This window comes from Liolophura sinensis, chromosome 12 (genome assembly GCF_032854445.1).
Source record: "Liolophura sinensis isolate JHLJ2023 chromosome 12, CUHK_Ljap_v2, whole genome shotgun sequence".
NCBI classification, from domain to species: domain Eukaryota; kingdom Metazoa; phylum Mollusca; class Polyplacophora; order Chitonida; family Chitonidae; genus Liolophura; species Liolophura sinensis.
In genome coordinates, this window is record NC_088306.1 from 23,268,066 (window position 1) to 23,294,745 (window position 26,680).

Below are 26,680 nucleotides of genomic sequence, written 5' to 3' on the forward strand. Positions count from 1 at the left end.
GGGGGTTGGGAGGGGGGGAGGGGGATCTGTGGTCTAGTGATAAGCATGTGAGCGCAGCACAATGACCAGGAGGCTCTCACTAATGCATTCGTTGTGAGTTCAACTCCAGGTCATGCTGGCTTCCTTTCCGGTTGTATGTGGGAAGGTCGCCCAACAACCTGAAACCTGTCATGGGTATCCCCTGGGCTCTGCCCGGTTTCCTCCCACCATAGTGCTGGCTGCTGTCATATAAGTGAACTATTCTTGAGTACAGTGTAAAATTCCAGTCAGATAAATAAATATAAATGACCATGGCCTACAGCAATGTAAGTAATCCATTTGCATGGTACAGTATAGAGCAGTAGATCCAGGGTCAATCCTGGGGCGAGTCACACCTAACACCTGAAAAGAGGAAGTTGTAACATCCTCTCTTGACGTTCAGCATGAAGGGGATAGTGCATCAACTGGTCGACCCGTATCAGTATAATGGCTCGGGTAGGGTGGCTTACTTGCCTTTGGTAAGGCATCTCACTGGGGGAGCACTATATGAAAGAGCGACGGAAATCTGTCCTGCGACAAGGAGGCACATTACATGCACTAAAAGAATTCCTTTGTTTTCAAGAAAGCACTCAATCAGGTACAGTGTAATCAAGTGTCCTTAATGCAAAGATCAAGTTTGGTATCAGGCTGATAATTCTTCAGCCAGCTGGTGGATCAAACATGACAACCAGTCACTGCAGTTTTACATATGTGTCAATTATCCAGGTGAGGGGTTTGATATCAGACAACAAGCCAAAATAATTCAACCAATCAAAATAGTTCAATGAATAAAACAGCAAAAAATGGTTTATAGATCTGATAGCTGGCCAAGTAATCAATCGAAAAGTTTGAGAAAAAGATAACAGTGAATATTATGATTTCACGAGATTAGAATACAAAAAAAAAAATATTAAAACAGATTACTGGTTTAAAAATCTTTATTTTAGCAAAACTTGTGTTGGGATTTTGTTAATTAAAACGGAAATAGCTAATCATTGTGATAATGGAAGCATTGTTCAGGTAGCAGATTGTTTTTTGCACAGAAATGATTACCTTCATAAGTTAAATCGTGTAATGTGTAACAGACAACCAAGACATCCACTGGTGAATGCACAGCGCAGTTCTATTGCTCTAAAGTACGTGGGAAAGTCTGTCAGCAACCTGCGGATGGCCGTGGGTTTCCCCCGGGCTCTGCCCGGTTTCCACCCATTATAATGCTGGCCGCTACTGTATAAGTGAAATATTCTTAAGTACAGCGTAAAACACCAATCAAATAAATAAATGAATATTGCTCTAAAGTCAGAGTATGAAGAGCACTAGATGATTCAGAGATGATAATAATAATAATAATAACTGCTATTACAATTATGATTGGAAATGTAGTATAAAATCGAAGTTATCAATTTCATACTGAAAACAGTTGTAAGGCTATTGAAGTTGTTTTCCTTTTTTGTGTCGTGAAAAAAACATGATGGTTTCCAGCATCAAGTGATACGAATCATATGTTGCACATATTACGTCTTGTTATTTTTTTTTTTTTTTGTTACGAACAAGTAGCTCTTTCTGTTACAAAACCGATTTGTTGTTGTTTTAATTTGTTTGTATTGTGTACTGTGTTTGTAATGATTGAAGAACTAATATTCGTTGAGCTCTTTTTTTGCTCCAATTGTGTTTTATCATGTTTTGATTTTGTTACTGTAAATGTTTTGTTTGTATTATGTTCTCTTTTTGATACAAAACTTCCGGTGTTTGTAATATATCCAACTAATGCAATAATAATAATAATAATACTCATTGTACGGCATTGCTCTCTTTTCATGTTTTGTTACTGTTACGTCATTTGGTTGGTTGTTTTATTTGAGCATTACTCAGTAACCCAACTGTAACAGTCTGTCTGTACAGCTAAATAAAACAGAACTACTTACATGCACAGTCAACAGTTGTTCTTGTCTCGCCCGATATCTAGGGATTCCTTCGTTGTCATATAACTGAACAATTGTTAAGTATGACATTAAACCCCAAGCACTGACTCGCTCACTCTTGCCGGATATAGCATAAAAGAACTTTATATCCATTATCCCATTCATCAGTCTTTTAGACATACCTGACATTGAACATTTTTTTCACTTTGACAGCCAAATGAAATAAACTAACTTTGTCAAAATATAATTTTTTGTTTTTTTTTGTTACGCTTGTAGCATGCCTGGGAAATCAGCTTTTTTTTTGGAGATTGTGGACCAATCACAAGAATGTTTGTATGGAAACATGAATTTGAGTTTAAACAAGGCTTAATTGTCTCTATGCAGCTAAAATGTGAGAAACATCTCTTGAAATACATCACTAAATTTATAACAAGTTTTAGCAATGATTTATGTTTGGTATACTATATATTAATTCAAATTAATATAATTACTGAAAAAAAATATGTGATAGAAAAAAAACAAAACAAATCAAGATGGCAAACTTTTTTATCTTTTAAAACACTGCTGTGTTTTTTTTTTTATTTCCCATAGTTAAAAACTCATAGCACCGTATTTTTCTTGTATAGGTTTCCAAACAAGCAGCATTTATAGCATTTGTGCTAAAACACACATGCTTTCTGCATGATCTCTAAAGCTTTGTTGCATGATTTTCTCAGGAGTTACTGTACATGCATTTACTAAGTTGTCTAGGTATATAATTGTGTGGTTTTCAAATTTGTGAAATTGCAGATAGCAAACTCAGGTCATCGTAGTAGACACCTACAGAGGAGACTATGACCATCTGATCCAGTACCGTCAGACGGCTTGTCAGTTTTTTTCTTCCTTCTACAATACTTTATGAAAACCATGAATTAAATAACTGTGCCTTGAGATGCATGGTAATGAATCAGTTACATATCCATTCTTTGTACTGATGGTGTTCATGCAAACATGCACATTATATTTGAGCAGCATTATGTATCAAAATAGTATTACATCACTTTAAAAATTGTCCAATAGCATTTCAGTAGGTATAAAATATCTAAAAACATAATTGCTCTTCATTGTGGAAGACAGTATTTATCCTTGCAGCATATGGGATAACCAAGACTCTTTAGAAGAGAAAGTTTAGCTTTACATTTGCACTGGTGTGCACCCGATGTTTTGTTATTATAAGAGTATAAAAGGACATAGTAATATTTGACTGTGTGTGGGCAGAGGAGAGGTGGGGGGGGGGGGGGGGGGGGGGGTCAGAAGTGTTGTATAGCATCAGGCCTTACTTCTACCTGTGTACTATGTGATGGTATTATATTATACATGGACCATTTGGATGGATAGGAACGGCTGAAGAATGGAAGCTGAGTATACTGCAAATGAGTTTACACATCTGGGAAATGCATGCAAGCCAAAAAATAAACTTAAACTATAATAAACTTTAAGGTATCAGATACTCAGGTGAGTGCAAACATAAATTCAGGTAATTACCTGCGTCACTTAATTAGTTAATTAAGATGAATATGCACCTCTGAATAATTAACACTCCTTTAACAATATTTGCAGCTTGTGTTTTCATATGAAGCTTATGAATATAACATTGGGTTACATGTAAACGTAAACATTACACAGTTTATCAGTGTATAAACAATATGTTACAAAGTCCCCCTCATACATGTTTATAACCCATTACATGTAAACATTACGTTTTGTAACGTAATGAAACAAGAAACATTATTACATGTACATAAAAATGTAGCCTTGTGAAGGAAATATTGCAGAAACAAAAAACGTGAAATCAAAAACCAGTAAAGTTAAAATGTATATAGCCCCAAACATAAATAGTTACACACAGCAACATGGACATAAACATTGGTACACATTGTTACAAAAAGTTCTTACAAAGTAACAAATTGTTGTTAAAGTTTGTTACAAAACAAAAAGCTTGGCCTGCCTAGTCTGATGTAAACACTGGTCTATGTAAAGCCAGAAGTAAACAAACAATTAGAAAAGATATCCAAACATTTTCATACAAATTTGAAAATACATATCTTTTCAAATTTGAAAAATAAATGACGTGCAGATATTGATGTTTGCATAACTTAGAGGATCTTACATAGTGAATCTCAATCAGAGAAAACCCAGTTGTTCACGTGCAATTGTTGATAGGTTTCTGGAAGGTTTTCTTTTTCAATGTCATTAAACAGGGTAACGTGTGAAATGATCGTTCAGGTTTTCTCCCTAGTTGGTAGCATTTCAATACACATTGTCATTGGCCAGTCATAATTAAGCTTTTCAGTGTCATGCAATAAGCTCACCACTAGCCCACTCGTAGGAGGCTAAAAGTGTTACATTACCATTCTCATTATCCTTGTGAGTCCTTGTGAGTTAAAGGCCATAGAGTAATAGCTTTAACAGAGAAATCAGCTACATATACTTTCACCTGGCCAAATCTTTTCTTCTGTTGGCTGATATCATGGATGGAATAGACTTGCCCAAACAGTAAGGTTTATTTTTTCAGATTTTTCAAGAGTGGTGAAAGGCATTCAAATATTTGAATAGTAAGGTGGCCATTATAAGCCTTATTCATGGTATCTGTCAATATCACCAGAAGGAAAGAATTTTGGGGAATCTTTTATCAGTAATCTTTTACTCATGAGTAAAAAGAGTTATTCCTACATTCAGTGTCGTGATTAGAGTTGGAGAAGCTTCCTTTGACATCAGAGTTCCTTATCTCTGATTGTATGGTCCATACCTCCCCCCCCCCCCCAATTAGAATTCAAATGTTTGAACACCTTTAACTCTCTTCACAAAACTCTAAAAGAAATAAATGGAAGTACATTTATGCATTGTATTAGTTGGTCTATTTAGTGATGCCTACTTCGATTTTGAGAAATCTTTCCCTTTAATAATTTCACCATGCAAGTACAAATTTTTTACTTCCTGATATCACCTGCTGCTGGCAGAAATGTCAAGCAAAATTTCATGATAATTATTTGGGAAGCGTGAGAAATAGGTGTCTTGTAAAGCAGATCAGGTCTTGTGTACCTGTGTCGAAGTAAAGCCACTGGGTTCAAACAGAATGAGTATCAAGTTGTTGATAATACACAGTATTTGTATATAGTCTCTAACCTAACAGTTTAGATGTTATGCTTTGCTACGCTTTAGGACTTTGATACTCCTCTTAATGGGCACATCAGGCTCTCCCGTCCCAGCGGGGTTCTGTTTAAACGTGATGCTAGCTCTGGAGACTTTTAGTGGAATATCGGCGGGCGTCTGAGGGGCTTTCTCCGGGGGCAAGGGCTGCGCTTTTTTCACATCCAGCTTTTTCTGTGCAGGTTGAGGGGGCGGAGCTTGTTGTTGGGGAGGTGGAGCTTGTTTTTGCTTCGGGGCGGTAGCAGGGGGAGCTTGTTTCTGGGCAGGGGCTTGCTTCTGCTGAGGGGCGGGGGCTTGTTTTTGTTGAGGGGCAGGTTGTTTACCTGCTGCAGCACCACCTGGTGGCTGAAAATAGAAATACCGTTTCACTTATAGTATTCATTAAAAAATGCACTTCAGTTTTGCCCATTACATTTTCATTTTGATTTTCTGATACCAAAATAATTTTCTTATGAAAATTAAAAGTATTATGATTTTTATGAAAATTTTCTACAGACAGTGTATTAGTAAGGAATATACTCTCACATATTGGTAATCCATGTAGTCTGTTTTAGCGGATTTTTAACCCACTCTTCACTATGCATTTACATGTCATAATTTGTAATGCAAATGCTGTTATGTAATGTATTGAAATGCACATTCTGTCTACTTTGCATACTGTTATAGAGTAGTGGAAAGTTTGATTGTAACGAAAATTGCCAATTTGATAATAAAAGGCAAGATGACAATACAGTCCTGCATGGCTTAAAAAGAAGGGTATTCATGTACAGATATTATCTTCTGCAAATTTTTCAAAAGCAGAAAAGTTGTAAAAAAGAATACCGCTTGCCTGTTGGCATGCTGCTACTTATGCCAGTCACAGCATTGTAACCATGGACATGTGACCTGTTAGCTACCTCTGCTTTGCCTGTGCCCATAAGGCAATTGTTGCCACAGCTACCTCTGCTTTGCCCGTGGCCATAAGGCAATTGTTGCCACATCTGCTTTGCCTATGGGCATATCAGATATTGCCACCTTTGAGTTACCCATGGGCATGTTGCCACATCTGTTTTGTTTGTGGACATGCAGCACTTTGCCATGTTTGATTTGCCCATGGGCATGTTGCCACATCTGTTTTGTCAGTGGACATGCAGCACTTTGCCACATCTGTTTTGTTCTATGGCATGCAGCACATTGCCACCTTTGATTTGCCCATGGGCATGTTGCCATATCTGTTTTGTCTGGGGGCATGCAGCACTTTGCCACATCTGTTTTGTCCATGGGCATGCAGCACTTTGCCACCTTTGATTTGCTCATGGACATGTTGCCACATCTGTTTTGTCCATGGGTATGCAGCACTTTGCCCCCTTTGATTTGCCCATTGGCATGTTGCAACATCTGTTTTGTCCAGGGGCATGCAGCACTTTTTCACATCTGTTTTTTCTGTGGACATGCAGCACATTGCCACCTTTGATTTGCCCATTGGCATGTTGCAACATCTGTTTTGTCCAGGGGCATGCAGCACTTTGCCACATCTGTTTTGTCTATGGACATGCAGCACATTGCCACCTTTGATTTGCCCATGGGCATGTTGCCACATCTGTTTTGTCTATGGACATGCAGCACATTGCCACCTTTGATTTGCCCATTGGCATGTTGCCATATCTGTTTTGTCCATGGGCATGCAGCACTTTGCCACCTTTAATTTGCCCATTGGCATGTTGCCACACCTGTTTTGTCTATGGACATGCAGTATTTTGCCACATCTGTTTTGTCCAGGGACATGCAGCACTTTGCCACATCTGTTTTGTCTATGGACATGCAGCACATTGCCACCTTTGATTTGCTCATGGGCATGTTGCCACATCATTTTTGTCCATGGACATGCAGCACACTGCCACCTTTGATTTGCCTATTGGCATGTTGCCACATCTGTTTTGTCCATGGACATGCAGCACTTTGCCACATAATGACATTCAAAATAATGAATTTTTGTGTCAAGCATAAGTAGCTGAAGACATGTCGTGCATCTTGCAGATCTACAGGTGGTGGTGACATTTCAGACAATTTCTGAACTTCCTATTTTCACGTGTGTTATATAAAGGACAGTGCCCTGAATATACAGGATGCTCATTGGATTCCCATACCAATAATTCGTATTTAATACTTAGTGTTTGTGAGAACACTTTATTGTTGTTATAATACATGTATATGTAAATTCTTATATTTACATACTTTCAGGTAGGCCACATTGTTATCATATACAGGTGCAGATAGTATACAAGAAGAAATAAAAAACTAAAAACAATTACAGTGTAATATGAAAAGTAAATTCTGAAGGTAAAAGGGTCACCTGGTCAGAACATTGACATTTTCTTACTAAGGTTCGCTTTTCTCTCATTTATATATTTTGTTTCTAGAAACAACTTGCTTGTGTGCCACAAGTAGATAATGTATTTCACCCTAAATTGGGGCATTTTTCAGGTGACGCATTTTGCTTGCATCCCATTGATTCACTATTTATCTGGGTGAAGTTTGATTTCTAACCAGAAAATCTTAGGTATCATTTCAAAATCTTCATGTAGATGTGAACGTTGAATTGTACATACTGAGCTTTAGGTTTAGTACATGTCAAAAGGTCAATGGCTAGCCGGTCACTGTGAGTTCAAGTCCAGCTCATGCTGGCTTCCTCTCCGGCGGTAAATGGGAAGGTCTACCAGCAACCTGTGGATGGTTGTGGGTTTCCCCCGGGCTCTGCCCAGTTTCCTTCCACCATAATGCTTGCCGCCGTCGTGTAAGTGAAATGTCCCTGAGTAAGGCGTAAAACACCAATCAAATAAATAAATAAATGAATGGCTAGCATGTGTGGTAAACCCTTAAAAGCTGAAGTGCATTTTGAGAATTTAGTTCATTAAAAGATGACTCTGACCAAGTGATCATTTTGTAGATAGACAATTAAATTCAGTAAATGATGCACTGTGCTTATCGACAACATCTGTGCTCAACTTGGTGTATATGGAGTTAAAATTAAGTAGGAGAAAGACGACAGCAAACAAAGGAAAAGAACAAACTGAGGAAGGTCACAGCTAGTGTACACCAAAGCTGCAGATGAATGAATATACAGGCATTGCGGAATTTAAACCAGTGTGATCTGATAGACAGATGTGACAGGATTAAAGTTTATAGTGTGGATTAGGTGATTGAATTGATAGAACTTCAACAACAGTAGGACAAAGGTGGTGCAGAATTTAAGCTGGTGTACAAGGAAAGCGGAAAGAAAGAAAATGGCATAATATAGCCACGGGTAGTGAAGTGAAAAATACAAATTAATATTAATATAGTGCATGCAGATTAATTTGTGTTAAATATGAAATATTATGAGAAGACATGGTGTGAAATAAAATACAGTCAAAGTATAGGTTTATTTATTTATTTGATTGGTGTTTTACACCGAATACACTCAAGAATATTTCACTTGTACGACAGCTGCCAGCATTATGGTGGGAGGAAACCGAGCAGATCCTGGAGGAAACCCTCGACCATTTGCAGGTTGCTGGAAGACCTTCTCGTGTACGGCTGGAGAGGAAGCCAGCATCAAAGTAAATGCACTATAGCTGCGTTGAAGAGCGATGCATGGAGTCTACATAGGTATGACTGAAGATGCCTATACTATTAAAATGTGACTGTAGTATTTGTAGTATACAGGTACATAGATCAGGTACATGTACTGCTGTTATAAGCAGGTGGGATAACAAAAAATAGGCACATAGTGAAGTGCAAAAATATAAAGATAAATACAATTGTAGTGGTGCATGCAGATTAAGTTGTTAGAGACATAAAGTATACATGTAGTCAGAACATGTGTGAAAGAAATAAAGAAAAATTAAGTACAATTTACATGTAGCTGCATATAAGTATATATAGTATATAGTAGCTCCACATATGTATGACCAAAGGTAAAAGATGAATTTGAAAGTGGTACGGCCAGCAGTTGAGTATCCCAGCACAAAATGTGAGGGTCCATGGGCCGCCTAGGCCCTGGAAGCTTTGGGATGCTAGATGGCTGGAGATACCACCAGGTTTTATTCTTCACATACATCCATTGTAGTTTTATGTCCTTAACAGTCTACAGTCCAGGTGTTTGCACACACCTTCATTTTGTTGGTTGCCATTAAATTGGTTCGACTTTACTTTTTATTTATTTATTTTTATTTTGATGTGGTATGGCCATGGCCGTACCAGCCATACTGCTTCCCACACCACTGTGAGACAAAACACTTTAAAGTTTAAAACATTCTGTAGACATTGATGTGAGTCATTGGAGAGCATAAATTGTTAGTTACATACAGATAGTAGAAATATAGCTCTCTTCTACTTGTATAAGGGTACCTAAATGATGTCATATACAGACCCAGGTATAACATACAGGTATAAACACAGGGTACAAGATACACATGTAAATATTCATCAGGTACATGTATAAATATACGTATATATATATATATATATATATATATATATATATATATATATTCATGAACTTATTCACATAAAATGAATATGGATCAAAAATTAATGCTACATGTAGGTTTTAGAGACATTAAAGCATTAATGCTATGTTGCATAAAACCAATGAATAACGTGAAACATATATAGCACAGGTGGGAAACAGTGATACAAAGTCTGGTAAAACATTCTGAATAGCAATATGATGAGGTTTGAAAATGCGGAAGTTAGGAACGTGTTATGGTGAGTAGGTCTGTAAGTTAAGCATGCATGTATTGTCACCTGGAAATGCTTGTGCACATGCAAGGAGGATGTTGATCAAAAGCATATAGCAATGACTAATACAGGTGTGTTCATGTGGAAATGTCAATAAAACTGCAAAATATAGTGGTCAGTAGGAAGCATATATAAACAGAGAGAAGAGAGAGGGGGATTTATAGAGAGGTTTATAATGCAAGGGGGGAAAAATGAAGGATAATGATTTGCTAGACCATTCGACGGTTAACGGGATTTCATTTGTTAGAAAAGCATGATGTGAGATCTAGTGAGTTCATGGAGAGAGATGTGGATTTGGTTAATAGAGTGAGATATGAGATGTGAATTTCAATGAGATGACCATTAAAGATGAGATTTTTTTGAGAATAGTATTTTGATTGTGGACAGCTAGATATGGACAGATGGAATTAGAGATATGCAGACTTCATGTGTAGCAGGAATTTGACAGATTTGACATGGATTTTATCAGGTATATTAGGTGAGATATGTTATACAGATGAGCCATGGTCATATAGATATAGTCAAGTGAGATATGGACTTGGTAGTAGGTTGAGATATGAGATTCAGCAGATGTAAGTGAGATATGGACTTGGTAGTAAGCTGATATGTGATTGATCAGATATATTCAAGTGAGATATGGACTTGGTAGTAGGTTGAGATATGAGATTCAGCAGATGTAAGTGAGATATGGACTTGGTAGTAAGCTGATATGTGATTGAGCAGATATATTTAAGTGAGATATGGATTGAGATACGAGATTCAGCAGATATAGGTGAGATATGGTAGAAGTTCCAGTCCCTGTTTTAGAAGGACTTACCACTGTAGTTTCTGCTCCTTACCTAGTTTGAGGGATTTTGCTGTTTCTGGAAATATTAAAGTTTGCATAGACATAAACAAGGGAGTTAAATCTGTATTAGCATTTTATTCCTCCTCCAGCAAAGGACATTAACATAAAAAAAAAAAAATTAAAAAAAAAGGAAATTAAAAAAAATTAAATTAATATAAAAAGTGTTCTAAAGCCAGCCAATGTGTGTAGTGTGTTAATTTTGACTGAAATAATCGAAAACCAAACCACACACTAGTGAATAAATACCGGTAAGTCAAAGAAAACTCTTCTAGTTTAGATTTTTGGTTAGTCTATATCCTATCTACATGTATATCAAAAAAGGTGTTGGAATAGAAAATTATTTCTACTGGTAAGTCTGTGTTATCCTATATCTAAGTTAATGTAACATTGAATATCTTTATTTTTTTATACACAAAAATGGAAAGACATCCAGTTAGTTTCCCCTCACAGAAATAATATCGTGACGCTTGGTATAGTAAATTACGATGCTAGATATTTCTGTCAATTCCTGTTAAGTTCCGCTGTGGAATTTATTGTTGTTCTGTATGGTAATGCTGTCTGTTACCCATGGGTACTGTTTCAAAGCTATGGGTTAGTTATCTCCATTTTATTACCTTTATCTTTACTTGTGTATCTCCTTGTTAGGACATGTGTGACATTTATTGCCACTTGGTTAGGAATTCTTCTATTTTGTTAAATATTTTAGTACTAAAACTATAACTGCTTCTAAAAAAACTTTCAAAGTGTTTATAAATTTCACACACACTGAAAAAAGTATAAGAACAGTAATACAACTTCTGTTTTAATTAAAATATTATGTTATGAGTTATTAACAAACATTTATAAAGTACATATTTAGTTCAGGTATATGTGTAGGAAAGAAAACTGAATTAATATTGTAATTTCAAAATGTGTTCACTTGGTCTTTTAGCAAATTGGGATTTACTTGTAAAAGCTAAATATTTAGCTTTATCCCCTCTTTAAATAACTCTAATCGGTGTCAAAAGGTTTCTAATCGGTGTCAGAAGGTTTCTAATTGGTGTCCGAAGGTTTTTAACATGTAGGTACATGTGTACTTGGTGGCATGAATGCATTCCCTGATGACTTTGCCACCTTACCACCAACTTAGAAACCAAGTACATGTGAACTTGCTGGCATAAATTGGTTTCATTACCACTTTAGAAACGAGTGGTACAAAATATTCTTGAGTGTAAATCCAGTAAAGCAGGAGTAATATGTATATTAGTTAAGATACTGTTTTACACAAGGTATATAAAGGGGACATTAGATGTGGATACAAATATGTTCTCTATTTTACTGTCTTTCACTGATTTTTCAGCTGAAAAGTAAATTGTGCAAGGAAACTTTAATCTATTTGAGGGTTTATGTATTCACTGTATACTCCGTCAAAGGAACTTCAAATTGATGTCGTGATATCATATGATGATTTTGAGTTAATATCTGATTGGTGATTTCATGTGATTCTTCATGCAGATGAAAATCAGTAAACTGTTTTAAACCTCTACTGAATGATTAAAGTGATGCAGATCACCTTCGGAATGAAGTTGTAGGAAACACAATTTGCAAAGGCTATAAAATAATGAAAACACTCAACAAAAACAGGCTTAAAAATGCTGGCATGCAACACCGAAGAAAATGAAGTGCAAAATGAAAACAAATAAAATAAAAAGAAAATAAGAAAATGGCCAAAACATTGGAGGAGTGACAAGTATAAATTATGAATATAATGTCAATTCATTAAACAGGGATCATAACACCTCAGGTAAGATAAAACATAAACCCTGTGAATGACCTAAAATTTCATCTATGACCAAGTTGCTCATTTTTCCAGATTCTGGGAGTTGTACTGATTTTAGGTTCTTTGAGAGATGTTTGGAAGGTAGGATGATGATATCCTACTGGAGAAAATGTAGTTCATATCTCATCACATTGATTTGCCTTCAAAATTACTCTTTTCTGGTCGAATTTTTGGGTCATTTAGGGTATGCAGGAAGGATATACACAATCACATTTATGACACATATTTATCATTTACTGTCAACTCATCATTCCATATTTTTCAAACAAAAGCTTGCAAACTCTATTCAGTACCTAGTGATTTTTTTAAAAAGCCAATGCATTGTAAGTATTTGTATGACAGGAGAATGAATATAAAAAACAGTTTTTTTGTACTTGATTCACTGAAACACATTTTAACTTTCTCCATGTTTGTCATTTCAAGATGTGAATTTTGTATAAACTTGTTATCAAATACAAGAGTTATTATCCACTTACACGTAATATTATCAAAATTATATTGAAATCAAAATGCAAGTTTTCATAGGTGCTTTGTCAGTTTGGAAAATTGGTCATTAAAAGTCATCTTATATGTAAATGATTTAATAGTGTATTGCTTTTCATTTCATTTTTTGTTTGTTTTTTACCTGCAGAATGCTGATGCTCAGTATGAAATGATGAGATAAGTTATCAAGGTATGGATTACCATAGGCCACTGACAGCCATGCAACAGTTTTCAAGGTAACTCAGTTTATTACAATATCTAAGAGAAAAGGTGGAGATATTACCATGATAAGTTAAATACATGACATCTAAAAGCTGAGGTGGGACAGGGTTCATTTTATACCAAGAAATTTTATCTGAACATGTTAATGCTATCAAAACCTGAAATAAAAGCTATCAGTAAACTAAGCTGGTTGTTGAGGTTATGCCATTACTGGTATTTTTTATCTATGATTCTTCTCAAGCAGTTGAGATTAGAGAAAAAAAAACCTCAAAAAAAAAAACACTAACCTTCTCTCTTGGAGAAACTTTTTTCAGGAAATTAAGGGGGAGATAATGCCACATGTACTTTTGTAAGGGCTAGCTGTGAGAGTTACCCCCCTTATACGAAATTTTCAAGAACCATACATGTATACACCAATAAAATAATGGTTGCACTTGAACATTGCCTTAAAAAGAATTATGGTCTCTTTGTTAGAACGTTTCTTTGCTTTGATTTATTAGACAATAAACTGCTTTTGAATGGGAATGTGTCCTTAAAACAACTTCACTACTCATATGAAGCAAAGCCAAAAATAGATAAATAACGAAGAAAACTGCTGTCCTTGTTTGAGAATCATGAATTTTGCTTGATATTGTTCCCATCATGTGGTCATGGATATGATTGTACTAGCACAGGAAAAATCGATATCACAAAACATCGCACCAATATATGATCATCAAACTAATAGGTTTCTTAAAGTGTTAACTTTGAAAGAAAAATTGTAACAATAAGAATTAATTCACCATTAAATTGGTTAAAAAAAGTAAAAAAAATTTTAAAGAATATTGTTAAAACAAATTTCTAACAATAACTGAAAACATTTAATGGAATTTTATGATTGATTTACTTCCACAGTGCTGGTGTAGAAAATAACTGCAGCCAGCATTGGAGTTTTCTTATAGTCTCTATGAGTATTACATGAAGTCTTACAGCCCCATACAGTATACTATTGTTAGTATTAAAAATTTTCACAGGGTAGTAACAAATTTTCAGGCGCCACATACATGTGGGCCTATTGCTTGTTAAAACACAAAGAGCAAAGTGTAAAGTTTTGTGATTTACTTTTGGTAGTCTAACTGCTGTGATTTGGCGACATATATAGATATAATATACCTTCAGTGACATCATACATAAACAGAATACACCTATGCAAATGGGAGGTAATTATACCTGTTGTTTTTTGTCTCGCATGATCTTGCGCTTCCACTCAGGAATTCCCTTCCATTTCTCCTCCTCAAGTTTGCGCTCTTCTTCCTCTCTGCGTTTGCGCTCTTCCTCAGCACGCTGCTGTTGTAAGATCTCCTCATACTGCGCCTGATGGAATACGAGGGGGGAACAAACATGGCGGTGATGTGCGGTTGGACTAAAAGCAGGGTGACGTGACATGACATGTGACAATACAGACACTGATGATATAAGCGAGTGTGTGCTGTGATTGATCAAGGGGTGTGATGAAACTCAGCTGTGAATTGTGATATTGCTGTTCAGTGGGTTGATCAACCATCAGACTTTATGACTAAGGTGTGCTGTTCCTTGTGAAAGTGTGCTCTGGTTGATCAAGTTATTGTTTAAACAGCTGTGCATCAGTAGGCTTTTCAACCACCAGAATTCCGGACATATCAAACTCAGTTGCATTGTGCAGGTTTGTTGTGCTTTTCCTTGTGAAAGTGTGCTCTGTGATTCATCTCGTATTGATCCAACTAATTTGTGCTGTGGTGCACCAAAGGTACAGTGCAGTGGTAACCATGGTGGTAAATTATGTTGTGATTGATCAAAGTCATTGTACTGGTTGTGATCAACTGTATTTAGAGTCCATTTGTAACTATTGTGGTAAATAAAACTGTTTGATCAGACTGATCAAAATATATGTACTGTTTGTGACTAAAGGTTTAGTACAATAGTAAACAATCAGTGTGCAGTGGTGATCAAATTGATCACGCTGTGGTCATGGCGGTTTGTAACATTTTATTGTGGTGCTTTGCGTTGTCATGCTTTATGCTTTGGGTGATCACAGTGTAGAAGATGTTCTTGTGTAGTTTTGATCACAATTTTGATTATATATCTGGTACAATTTGTTGTCTTGCACAAACTTTGTTGGGTGAACTGAATGTATGGACCTGTGTTTACGTTTTTGTTGACATTTTCTCTGAACATGATTAACTCCAGTCTGTTTTGAAATTTCCAGACTAACTTCTGTGAAAATGTTGTCTTTCATAAAAATGCAAACATTGAAACAAAAAGTCAGCTGTTTAGGGATCTTCAAGGCATCACTCTGATTCTTCAACATTTTCGTTTATTGACCTCGGCATTGACTCGGAAAGTTGTAGGAATAATGTTTCATTTCATCCTTAATTTAATGCAGTACAAATTGCCATAATGTAAATTTAATGCAGTACAAATCGCCATAATGTAAATTTAATGCAGTACAAATCGCCATAATGTAAATTTAATGCAGTACAAATCTCCATGATGTAAATTCTTTCAGAATGGTTAAAATTTAAGATATACACTATTTAAAGTAAGCATTGGAAAAGTTGAAGAATCTACATATTTCTGGGATGTGTTGCGTCATAAAGGCCACGGGATCATGATTCACATGTCAAAGCAATGAAAGTTTCGATTGATCGCACTTATTGATCGCTCTGCTGGATCATAGCTATAATGATTGAGCCAATCAAAAAGCAGAACAAAGCCTAGCTCACACACCACAAGGCATGATGGAACAAGATGGGTGTCGCCAGCAGCCAATAAAAACTTACTTGATACTTCTTCAAAATCTCAGCGTTTTTCTTTTCCATCACCTGTCGTTTCCATGCTGGAGTATTGTCAGGGATTTTGACATAGCCAGGAATTTTTGTCACGTCTGTAACAGGTATAATGTTTTCAATGCGTCAGCGTTCAGTGTAATTAGTTTTGCAGGCATTGTCTTTGTACATGTTTATATCAGCATATAAATCATAATGTAGCTATAGGCAAGGTAAAACTGACATGCTTGTTAAAAACACAGCAGTACATAATAAATTTCTTAGATCAACTGTTAACAACTTATATACTGAGAACGATAACTCTGACTATTATTAAAACAGTTTTACAGTAGTGGGCTGTCATGCTTGGAACAGTTTAGAATGTCCAAGTCACGTTATTTTAATAATTATTTCAACCAGTAAATTTACATAAACTGATATATGTAGTGATATATTATTGACTACATGTATTTTCATGTTTTTAAAAAATGGAATTGTATATAGTGTTAGTACTTGATTAATGTTCATGTATTGTCATAGACGGTCTCTGGCAAGAGCAAAGATTTCTTTCATTCATTCATTTTCATTCATTCACTCATCCAAGTAGATTTCATGGCCAGATATTCACCTAGAAGTCTCATCATTGATCATTACCCAATGTTGCTCATAGTTATCGTATTGCTCAGTGGCGGTACGTATTTATTATATTTCACAGTTTACATATTTACCAAAATGCTTTTACCATATTGCTGAATATACAGATTTAAAATATTGCTCAATATACAGATTTGACATATTGCTGAATATACAGATTTGACATATTGCTGAATATACAGATTTGACATATTGCTGAATATACAGATTTAACATACTGCTGTGGATAATAAAGGTCCTATTGGCTGATACTGCCTGTACACTTGACATAATTCCTAATGGCTCGACTAGAACTTACCTATTCCTTCCATTTTGGAGTCAGATTTATCTGTGGAAGAGAAGAAGGGATAAGTGGAATTAGTGTGTATGCAAAAGAACATACTGGTACATGCACGGCCAAACATTGCTCTGTGCGCAATTTCTTTGAACAATCCTGGTTAATATTCGAAACATTACAAAAATGAAAAGATATTCCTTTCAGAACTTTATGTGGGATACTTTATGTGGGTATACTTTATTGATGCATATATATACATTTGGACTGATGTTGTCTCTTGTTTGAAGGACATTTAACTTTTGGGTGAGGTGTCCAGAGTATTGGTGGAAACCACAACGCGGACACCTGGAATCAACTTCAGAAGACTTCCTGATTCATTTTTATCGTAACTTTTTTTTTTGTCCTTACAAATTGTGGCTGAGGTCACTGTGCCATAAGATGATGAGATTTCGGTGGAAAATCACAAAAAATTGATTTGCTAACATTAAACGTGAAAATTTGCGCCCTGACTCCCACTTTGTTGCCAGTCATCATCATTGATGCCTAAGACACCTGGTTCTGGATGCTTCACCTTCTAGTCAGCATAACACAAGCATGACAAATAACTAACACATCTACTCCACAAACCACTGCTCACACATAAAGAATGTTTGGTTAAATACAAGGTTGTAGTAGAGAGGTGCGCGTAGTATCATCAAAGGAGAAAGTATCTAATGTTACAGTAAGAAAAACAAACATTTTGTCTCAAAAAGTGCAGATTTAGAGAGAAGAGAAAGCCCAACATCATCAATTTAGGAACTATCAAATGTTTAAAACAGTAAATCACCCAAAATTTTGTCCCAAAAAGTTACTTTTTAGAGGTAAAAGACAGCCCAGCATCATCAAAGGAGCAATTATCAAGTGTTACAGTAAATCACCCAAAATTTTGTCCCAAAAAGTTACTTTTTAGAGGGAAAAGACAGCCCAGCATCATCAAGGGAGCAGCTATCAAGTGTTACAGTAAATCACCCAAAATATTGTCCCAAAAAGTTACTTTTTAGAGGGAAAAGACAGCCCAGCATCATCAAGGGAGCAGCTATCAAATGTTACAGTAAATAACCCAAAATTTTGCACCAGAAAGTGCAGCTTTAGAGGCAAATAGTTGTCATAAAATACAATGGCTTCTGGTGGCTGAAGCTTGAATTTTTCCAGTAGGAATTCTTCCTACCTTCCAGTCAAACCTCAAAGCACCTTTGTAAGATCAGTATAATTCTCAGATTCAGGAAAAATGAGTCCCCTAAATCATGGGGTGAATTTTGAGGCCGGTCACCATAGGTGCGTGCACCCTGTTTCTTCTAATTTTTCAGACACCTGGTCTGCTCTTTTTGGCCAATGTACATGTAGCTGTAGCAGAAATTTTAGTTTCTTTTATCTCACATGGTTAGACCATCCTTACTTTTAATAAAAGTTGGGAAAGAAACGTAAAATTCTGCTTTCAGCGCTGCTAATATCTGTTCCAAAAATTATAGGAATTAGGGGTGCATGAGGTCATCTCTACCGCCGCGAACCCGCCCACCCCTCCCTGCCTCTGAGGGGAACAGTCCTACAGCTGGTACATACTGTGGCTGGCAAAGGTAACATTATCCAGAATGATAATGATCATACCCTTAAGGGTGTGCTAAGTGGGAAAAGCCCTGCATTCCTAGGCTCTGAGTGGACATATGCTACAGTCAGTGTGAGCTCTGTGGTCATTTGTCATGTTTCTGTGGTATAATGTGGTTTGATACAAGCAAGGGTTTGCGTTCTGGTGGTTTACAGGAGCTTGTTGTACATCTGAGATGTCTGATGGTGTCCATATACAACTAAGGCTCCTGGATCATGAAGCTGTCATAGGCTTTACACAAGAGTCTCGTTAGAGTTAGTCTCGATTTATCATTGTATTCCTGCTGGAAGATAGATTTGAACTTGAACATTATAATATTGATTTTTGTCATGGTGTTAAATACGGAGCAGTAAAAGTCACATGGTGAAAATATAAAAAAAAAAAAAAAAAAAATGTCATGGTGAAAAAAATCTTTTTTTTCTTCAGCGCCCTGACTTTATTATAAAACCAATCACAGACCATTGGCTATCAGATAACCAATATACAATTCTCTTGCTAAATTTATTTATTTATTTATTTGATTGGTGCTTTACGCCGTACTCAGGAATATTTCACTTATACGACGGCGACTAGCATTATGGTGGGTGGAAACCGGGCACAGCCCTGGGGAAACCCACGACCATCCGCAGGTTGCTGGAAGACCTTCCCACTTACGGCCGGAGAGGAAGCCAGCATGAGCTGGACTTGAACTCACAGCGACCGCATTGGTGAGAGGCTCCTGGGTCATTATGCTGCGCTAGCGTGCTAACCGACTGAGCCACGGAGGCCCCTCTCTTGCTAAAGGAGAGCTCCCAGTTAAATACATTTACTGATATGTCCCGGTCTAAATCAGCCAATATGTCATATCCCACAAATTACCCAGATTCTTCCAATTTTTTTTTTGTTCACCATGTCATTTTTCTTTCTCTTCCCAAAAAATTTCTTTCTTTTAAAATTAATTTTTGCTCTTTTTCAAAAATTTTATTTTCACCAGGTCTCTTTGTATTAACATAAAAATCCTTATGGTGATTCACAATTTCAGCACAGTAAACTGTTTTGAATTTAACTCTGACTTAAGTCCACAGCTTCATTCTTGACCCTGGGGTATTCATGTGGAGGTTGGTATGCTATCTGGAGATGTATATACATATGTACCTGGAATTGCTATATAGACCTACCATAAGATACCAAAAAAAAAAAATGCAAAAACCAAATCACAATAAATATACATATGGGAAGTTCAGAACTCATTAACAGATTGATCAACAGAGTAATGTTGGTATTTAACTACGTGAAGTTTCTCAACAAACACATTAAGGCTGATCAATCGCTTCAGTGGCCTATTAATGGTTAGAGCGTCCGCCTTAAAGTCAGGAGATTCCGGGATCAAACCCAGGTCAGATCATACCAAAGACTTTAAAAATGGTACTGGTTTCTGCCTTGCTTGGCTCTCATAACTGAGAGGTTAGAGCAAGGAAACCTAACTGGCCAGCCCCATGTTAGTATAATGTGCCTGAGTTGGGGTGTCATGCCTGGTGTCTTTGGCATGATACTTCACTGACGGCAGCACTTTGGCAGAATGGACTTGCCCTACCACAAGAAGACGTAGTATAAGTACACCTACAGTGACTCCACGTGGTCATGTGACTGAAAAATTGTTAAGTACAGTATTAAACCCCAAGCAGACATGAATCAAGGCTGATCTATTTGAAGTCATAATTTGTGATGTTTCTAAGACGTTGCAAACCCAGATTACATATTGTGACATGATGGCCTGCACAAGGAACAGTGAAAGGAATAGGACATAAGTAACACTCCATAATGTAGGAATAGGACAAAAGTAACACTTCATATTGTAGGAACAGGACATAAGTAACACTCCATAATGTAGGAATAGGACATAAGTAACACTCCATAATGTAGGAATAGGACATAAGTAACACTCCATAATGTAGGAATAGGACATAAGTAACACTCCATAATGTAGGAATAGGACATAAGTAACACTCCATAATGTAGGAACAGGACATAAGTAACACTCCATAATGTATGGACACTGGACATGTTTACGGAGACAGCCAAGACAGGAGAACATCATAATGTTTGGTAAAGCAGTATCATATCACTGAAGCCAGAGCCAAAGGCATTACCACAAAATGATTCTAAAAAAGTTCTTGCGGGTGTTTGTGGATATTGATATGTGTACACATTCATGGGGAAATTTTTTAACAAAACTTTGCTGCCAAAAAATTAAGCAGTATGAAGTTCAAGAATGAAGTTTTATAAACTTTCATGAAGTTTATTTTATAAACTCTGGTTTATTATTAGCTGGAGCAAGCACTTTTCTTTCAGATAAATCCAACTTTTTACATGTTTGTTGAGGAGGAAGTAGAGTTTTATTCTCATTAATGTCGACTACGCTATCAAATCTGACTAGCTGTATTATTTGATGGCAGACATATGCTGTTCAGATTAGGCATCTTAGAGGCATTTACAGAGTGGAAGTTCACAAACCATGCCCACTTGTGAATATATCAGACACACACAGATAGCGGCTAAATTACCACGCCATGTAAACCTGTGTTAAACCAAGATAGAGACTAGAAGTTCTACAGTAAATCTGCTAATGTCTGGTGGAGCAAATTAGTGTTCAAGTACAGTTTAATATTTTTGAATTTTGTTCTGGACTGTATTTTGACCTAAAAAGCTTCAAACATGACCCTATTCATTTTGCCAGATTTTGATACGTCTATTAACATAGAAAATATTGGAAGCAATATTTCATGACTTTCATTTCTCATAAAAAGTTAATTTTTGGAGTAATTACAGTATTTAGCGAACAAAAATGTATACATGTATATACAGGTGTATATGCATGAAGGAGCTAAGATGGTTTGGAAATTAAATTGAAATTGACAAACTTTCTATCAGGCTGTTGTCAGAAAATATATTTATTTATTTATTTATTTGATTTGTGTTTTACGCCGTACTCAAGAATATTTCACTTATATGACGGCAGCCAGCATTATGATGGGAGGAAACCGAGCAGAGCCCAGGACAAACCTATGACCATCCACAGGTTGGTCAAAAATATAACTTTTATGAGTGTTTCCTTTTCGGAACTGAACGGGCTTCAGTTTTAGAAACATTCCTTGATGTGAACTCCTCCAACAATGAAAGGCAACACCTGAGTTTTTGTAAATAATGTTTATGTGCATAAATGTTTGTGTACCTGTATAACAATTGTTTTCAATTGGCAGGTGAGTGGTGGTGGGGAGGTGAGGGGGAGGTGCAGTATTTTTACGCAGTTCATTTTGAATATTTTGAAACATTCATCTCCAGATCTGCGTTCATGGTGGTATTTTATGCCACATTGTGTACGTCCATGCAGTCAACAAGTATACCACATTTTTCGTGTTAAAGTTGTTTTCTGATTGACTGAATATAAATTTCTGACACATATGTGGCTAGTATGAAATATCAGTGCTACATTTAACAGTTTTCTGTTCCTGAAATGAGCTAGTCAGTAATATTTGCATGCCTACATGTACTGAGTGTCAATCTTCGGTTTTAATTTTTGGCTGCTATATAGTAAAGGAAACTTCTGTATAAGTACATCACCTCTTCATTTATTCTGTCCTAATAAGTCTGTATCTATTCCTGTGGGGTCCCATCGGGTCCCCTGGTGGTTTATTTACCCTCACCCCACACCTCATCTAATGATGCGGATTGTTTGTTATAAACTTGTCATAACCAATTACCTGAGTCTGTAAACAGATGAGCTTTAACTATCAGCTGGGGTGGAACCTTATCTGCCTTAAATAGAGCGCCAGGAGGCCTTTTGCAATAAGATACAGGTACAGCTGCCGTAGGTGTGCGAGCGGTACAGTCAACGTGTGTTAACATGGCGGGAGCGCCTGGTTATACACATGGCTTGTGGGGTGGTGCATTAGGAAAACTGCTGAGGTGGCCTTTAAGCTCACAGAACTTAGCAGCTAATCAAAGGTTCAAGGCCAGGGATTGCCAGTGTTTCACTTTAAAGTAGCTGGAATACATGGGCTTTTGCACGGGTGCTATGCAAATTTGCTCCCGCAAAAAGGGAGCACCAATCTTGCTTGAAATTAGCTGCGATAGACATGCATGTTTTGTGGGCTGATGTGAGGAAATCATCCGAGATGGTCTCACCAAATTTAAACAACAAAAAGGCTAAAAGGGAACCTTAGTGTTGCGTCAAATTAGCTGTCCGGCTGCTGCTTGGAGTTTCTTGTACGTGCATCTAGAACAAACATTTTTCCTGAGACTGACCAGTGAAGAAATAGCTTTAGTTGTATGGTTTGAGCGGCTCAGTCTCTCTATACTCATTAAGTATAATGTAATGAGTGTGAGGTAGCCTGACAATTGCCAAACCTCAAGATTGACAGCTATTTGTCTTAATCACAGTGTTGACACATCTATTTCTTTGTCAGTACATTTTATGTGGGTTGAAAGAAGCATGAGTGGAAAGTTTAGAAATGACCTATAAATTTATAGCGTATGTGCATCTTTGCATGAGAATGGCATACAAGCATGTAGCTCTGCAATGAGTGCTTATACTAGCAAGGTATATCCAGCATTTATTCTTACTTGACCTTCCTTTATTATTATTTATTTTTTTTTTTTTTTTTGTTTTGAGAAAAATTGCTATTTAAGACATCCACTAATCAAGTAAAATTTGAAGAGAATGAAATGAATTTGCCAAAAAATACTTGAGGAAATCATTTTCAGAATGCCAAACAATGTTCTTGAGTACGGCGTAAAACACCAATCAAATAAATAAATAAATAGTATTAAGAGAGCTGTCAGAATCATGCCTGAATTTTGTGGTCAAATGAAGTTAGTGATTTGTTTAATTGTTGTTTTACACAGTACTCAAGAGTATTTCACTTACACGACGACAACCAGCATTATGGTGGGATGAAACCAGGGAGAGCCCAGGGGGAAACCCACGACCATTCACAGGATTCTGCCAGACCTTCCCACATATGGCAGGAGAAGATGCCAGCATAAGCTGGACTTGAATCAAATAAATTAAGGCAGAAAAGGTACATGTATCATTGTTATTCATTATAAACACTGTGTGAAAATGACAACAGACTATATGTGGCAAGAATACATTCGGGTCTGAGATTCCAAACATTCAAAGTCAAAGTCTGTTAGCTGAACCTTGAAAAAGCTCTGCTTGCCAATGTCATCTTAACCTGGAGATATTGGGTAATTTTAGGCCTCACTTTAAACTGTATGTTGCCTCCAAGCAATGCTAGTTTTACACAGAAGAACAATGATCATCTGTGTACTAAATAGGCACAGAGTGAATAAACCATGAATGAGTAATCTAGCTAGACTATCTTAGTTTTCATGTCAGCTGATCTTAGATCTGATTTGGAAGATAACCAAAAACTCTGGGAGCCAAAAAACTTCCCAGACATGTTTATAAGCCTATAGCCTCAGTGAGTTCACTTTGAAGTATTTTGAAAGTTAGTCATGGAGGAGATCAGGGGTTCAAATCCCCGTCAGACCATAAGTAGTCTTTAAAATTTGCTTTTGTGTCTTTTTTGTTTTTTGTATGCTGCTTATACAGCCCTTTGGAGAATGTACATATAAGCAGGTCTTCTTAGTGTCAGTATGTACAGTATATGCTATGATCCTAAGTGGTGTCATCTGATGTCATCATTCAGTGAGACAGCACTTTGAATGCATATATGACCATGTACAAAATACAGATTATCCTTCTGCAAGGTGTTGCATTCTGATGATATGGCCATATTGATCTGTTGGCAAAACAATATTCAAATCCTAGTTGTTACAGACGTAAGGCAAACAGGCCAATGTCTTAAATACAATTAGTTTTAGCGGACAGTATGCGAAAACGAGATTTTGTGTCAACAAATAGTTTCTCTTATGTCATGTGATCTTACCATTATCTCTGTACAGGTTTATATTTAGGTTGAGCTAGTAATGTCTTAGATACATTTCCGTCACTGTCAGTTCTATTTAATGTTAAAAATTTGACAGAGGTACATTTAATTTTAATACAACTGAAAATGAAATTTCCCTAAACTAATCTTACGATATGTCATCGATATAGAAATTATCGGGGAATTGAGGATGGTAATGTTAGTCAGATAACTATTACAGGAATTTTTATTCAGTAATCAGCAAAGAAGTTAGTATTAAAGCGATTGTAATTGTTTCACCAGATTACAACCTTGATCATACTCACAATTAAATTTAACTTTGATCACACTACCAGTTTTTAACTACAGGATATAATATCAAGGTTATGTATAGGTTGACTGTTGAAAGCACACCGTCGCCATGTTAATACAAATGTGGCCTGCTGTTCTATGAGATATGAACATGGCCAAGATGTTCATGTAACTGTCACGTCCTCGCCATGTTAATACAAATGTGGCCTGCTGTTCTGTGAGATATGAACATGGCCAAGATGTTCATGTAACTGTCACGCCCTCGCCATGTTAATACAAATGTGGCCTGCTGTTCTGTGAGATATGAACATGGCCAAGATGTTCATGTAACTGTCACGTCCTCGCCATGTTAATACAAATGTGGCCTGCTGTTCTGTGAGATATGAACATGGCCAAGATGTTCATGTAACTGTCACGCCCTCGCCATGTTAATACAAATGTGGCCTGCTGTTCTGTGAGATATGAACATGGCCAAGATGTTCATGTAACTGTCACGCCCTCGCCATGTTAATACAAATGTGGCCTGCTGTTCTGTGAGATATGAACATGGCTAAGATGTTCATGTAACTGTCACGTCCTCGCCATGTTAATACAAATGTGGCCTGCTGTTCTGTGAGATATGAACATGGCTAAGATGTTCATGTAACTGTCACGTCCTCGCCATGTTAATACAAATGTGGCCTGCTGTTCTGTGAGATATGAAAATGGCCAAGATGTTCATGTAACTGTCACGCCCTCGCCATGTTAATACAAATGTGGCCTGCTGTTCTATGAGATATGAAAATGGCCAAGATGTTCATGTAACTGTCACGTCCTCGCCATGTTAATACAAATGAGGCCTGCTGTTCTATGAGATATGAAAATGGCCAAGATGTTCATGTAACTGTCACGTCCTCGCCATGTTAATACAAATGTGGCCTGCTGTTCTATGAGATATGAACATGGCCAAGATGTTCATGTAACTGTCACGTCCTCGCCATGTTAATACAAATGAGGCGTGCTGTTCTATGAGATATGAAAATGGCCAAGATGTTCATGTAACTGTCACGTCCTCGCCATGTTAATACAAATGTGGCCTGCTGTTCTATGAGATATGAACATGGCCAAGATGTTCATGTAACTGTCACATCAGCAAGGTGTTCTCAATCCTTTATCTAGATAATGCATTCTAATAACCTATTACAATAATCATACTGAGATTACTGCATTTCATGTAACGTTTGGTAAGAAAAAATGTACCTTCAGAAGCACAAAAAGGTCTTTAAATCACATTTTTGTTGCTAGCACAAACTTCACAAAAAACCCTTAAGTGGTAGGTGGTAGATACTGTTGTTGAGAGCCCATTGTAGTGTCGGATTTCTTGCATGCCAGACATTTGGTGGTATTTAAAACATGCTACATGTATGTTTATGAGAGATGAATCCTGCGTTATTGACATGTTCTTATCACATATGCATTTGCATAGATTTTCAACAGATGTTATGAACAACAGATGTTGCGAATGACAGATGTTGTGAACAAGACAGAAGCTTGTCCTCCTATTTGCTGATTTTAAACTGTATTGTTTAAAATGTATAAAAGAAAAGTTGACCAAGTTCCTCAAGACAGCTGATTGCTGGTGTAATTTGGAGGTACATGAGGGATAAGACATTTTCAGACTTTCTTGAGAAGAGCCAGACTATTTTTGTAACTATGAATTCCCATTGTGGAAACTGTTGCCTGAATATAATGACAGCTTGAAATTTGCAGTCAGGATCAAAGTTATGTCTTCCTTATGTGCCTGGCATCATTGAAAACTGATGACCGCTTCTCTCTTGTGTGTTGCCGGCTTTATTTCCT

At 36.7% G+C, this 26,680-nt stretch overlaps 1 protein-coding gene across 5 annotated transcripts in view; it reads right to left on the reverse strand.

The window, feature by feature from the left end:
* Nucleotides 1–4,480: 4,480 nt before the first annotated feature.
* LOC135479501 (uncharacterized) overlaps nucleotides 4,481–26,680 on the reverse strand; it is a 74,129-nt gene continuing 51,929 nt past the window's right edge. For 2 of the 5 annotated variants that reach the window (XM_064759363.1, XM_064759362.1), the window contains exons 7-10: nucleotides 16,997–17,026; nucleotides 16,060–16,163; nucleotides 14,471–14,614; nucleotides 4,481–5,474 (exon numbers count right to left, since the gene is read on the reverse strand). In XM_064759363.1, the coding sequence (XP_064615433.1) occupies nucleotides 5,121–5,474; nucleotides 14,471–14,614; nucleotides 16,060–16,163; nucleotides 16,997–17,026 (632 nt within the window). In that variant the 3' untranslated portion in view covers nucleotides 4,481–5,120. Of the gene's footprint in view, nucleotides 5,475–10,707; nucleotides 10,754–14,470; nucleotides 14,615–16,059; nucleotides 16,164–16,996; nucleotides 17,027–26,680 lie in introns of all 5 variants that reach the window. The other 3 variants (XM_064759366.1, XM_064759365.1, XM_064759364.1) reach the window with 3 other exon arrangements.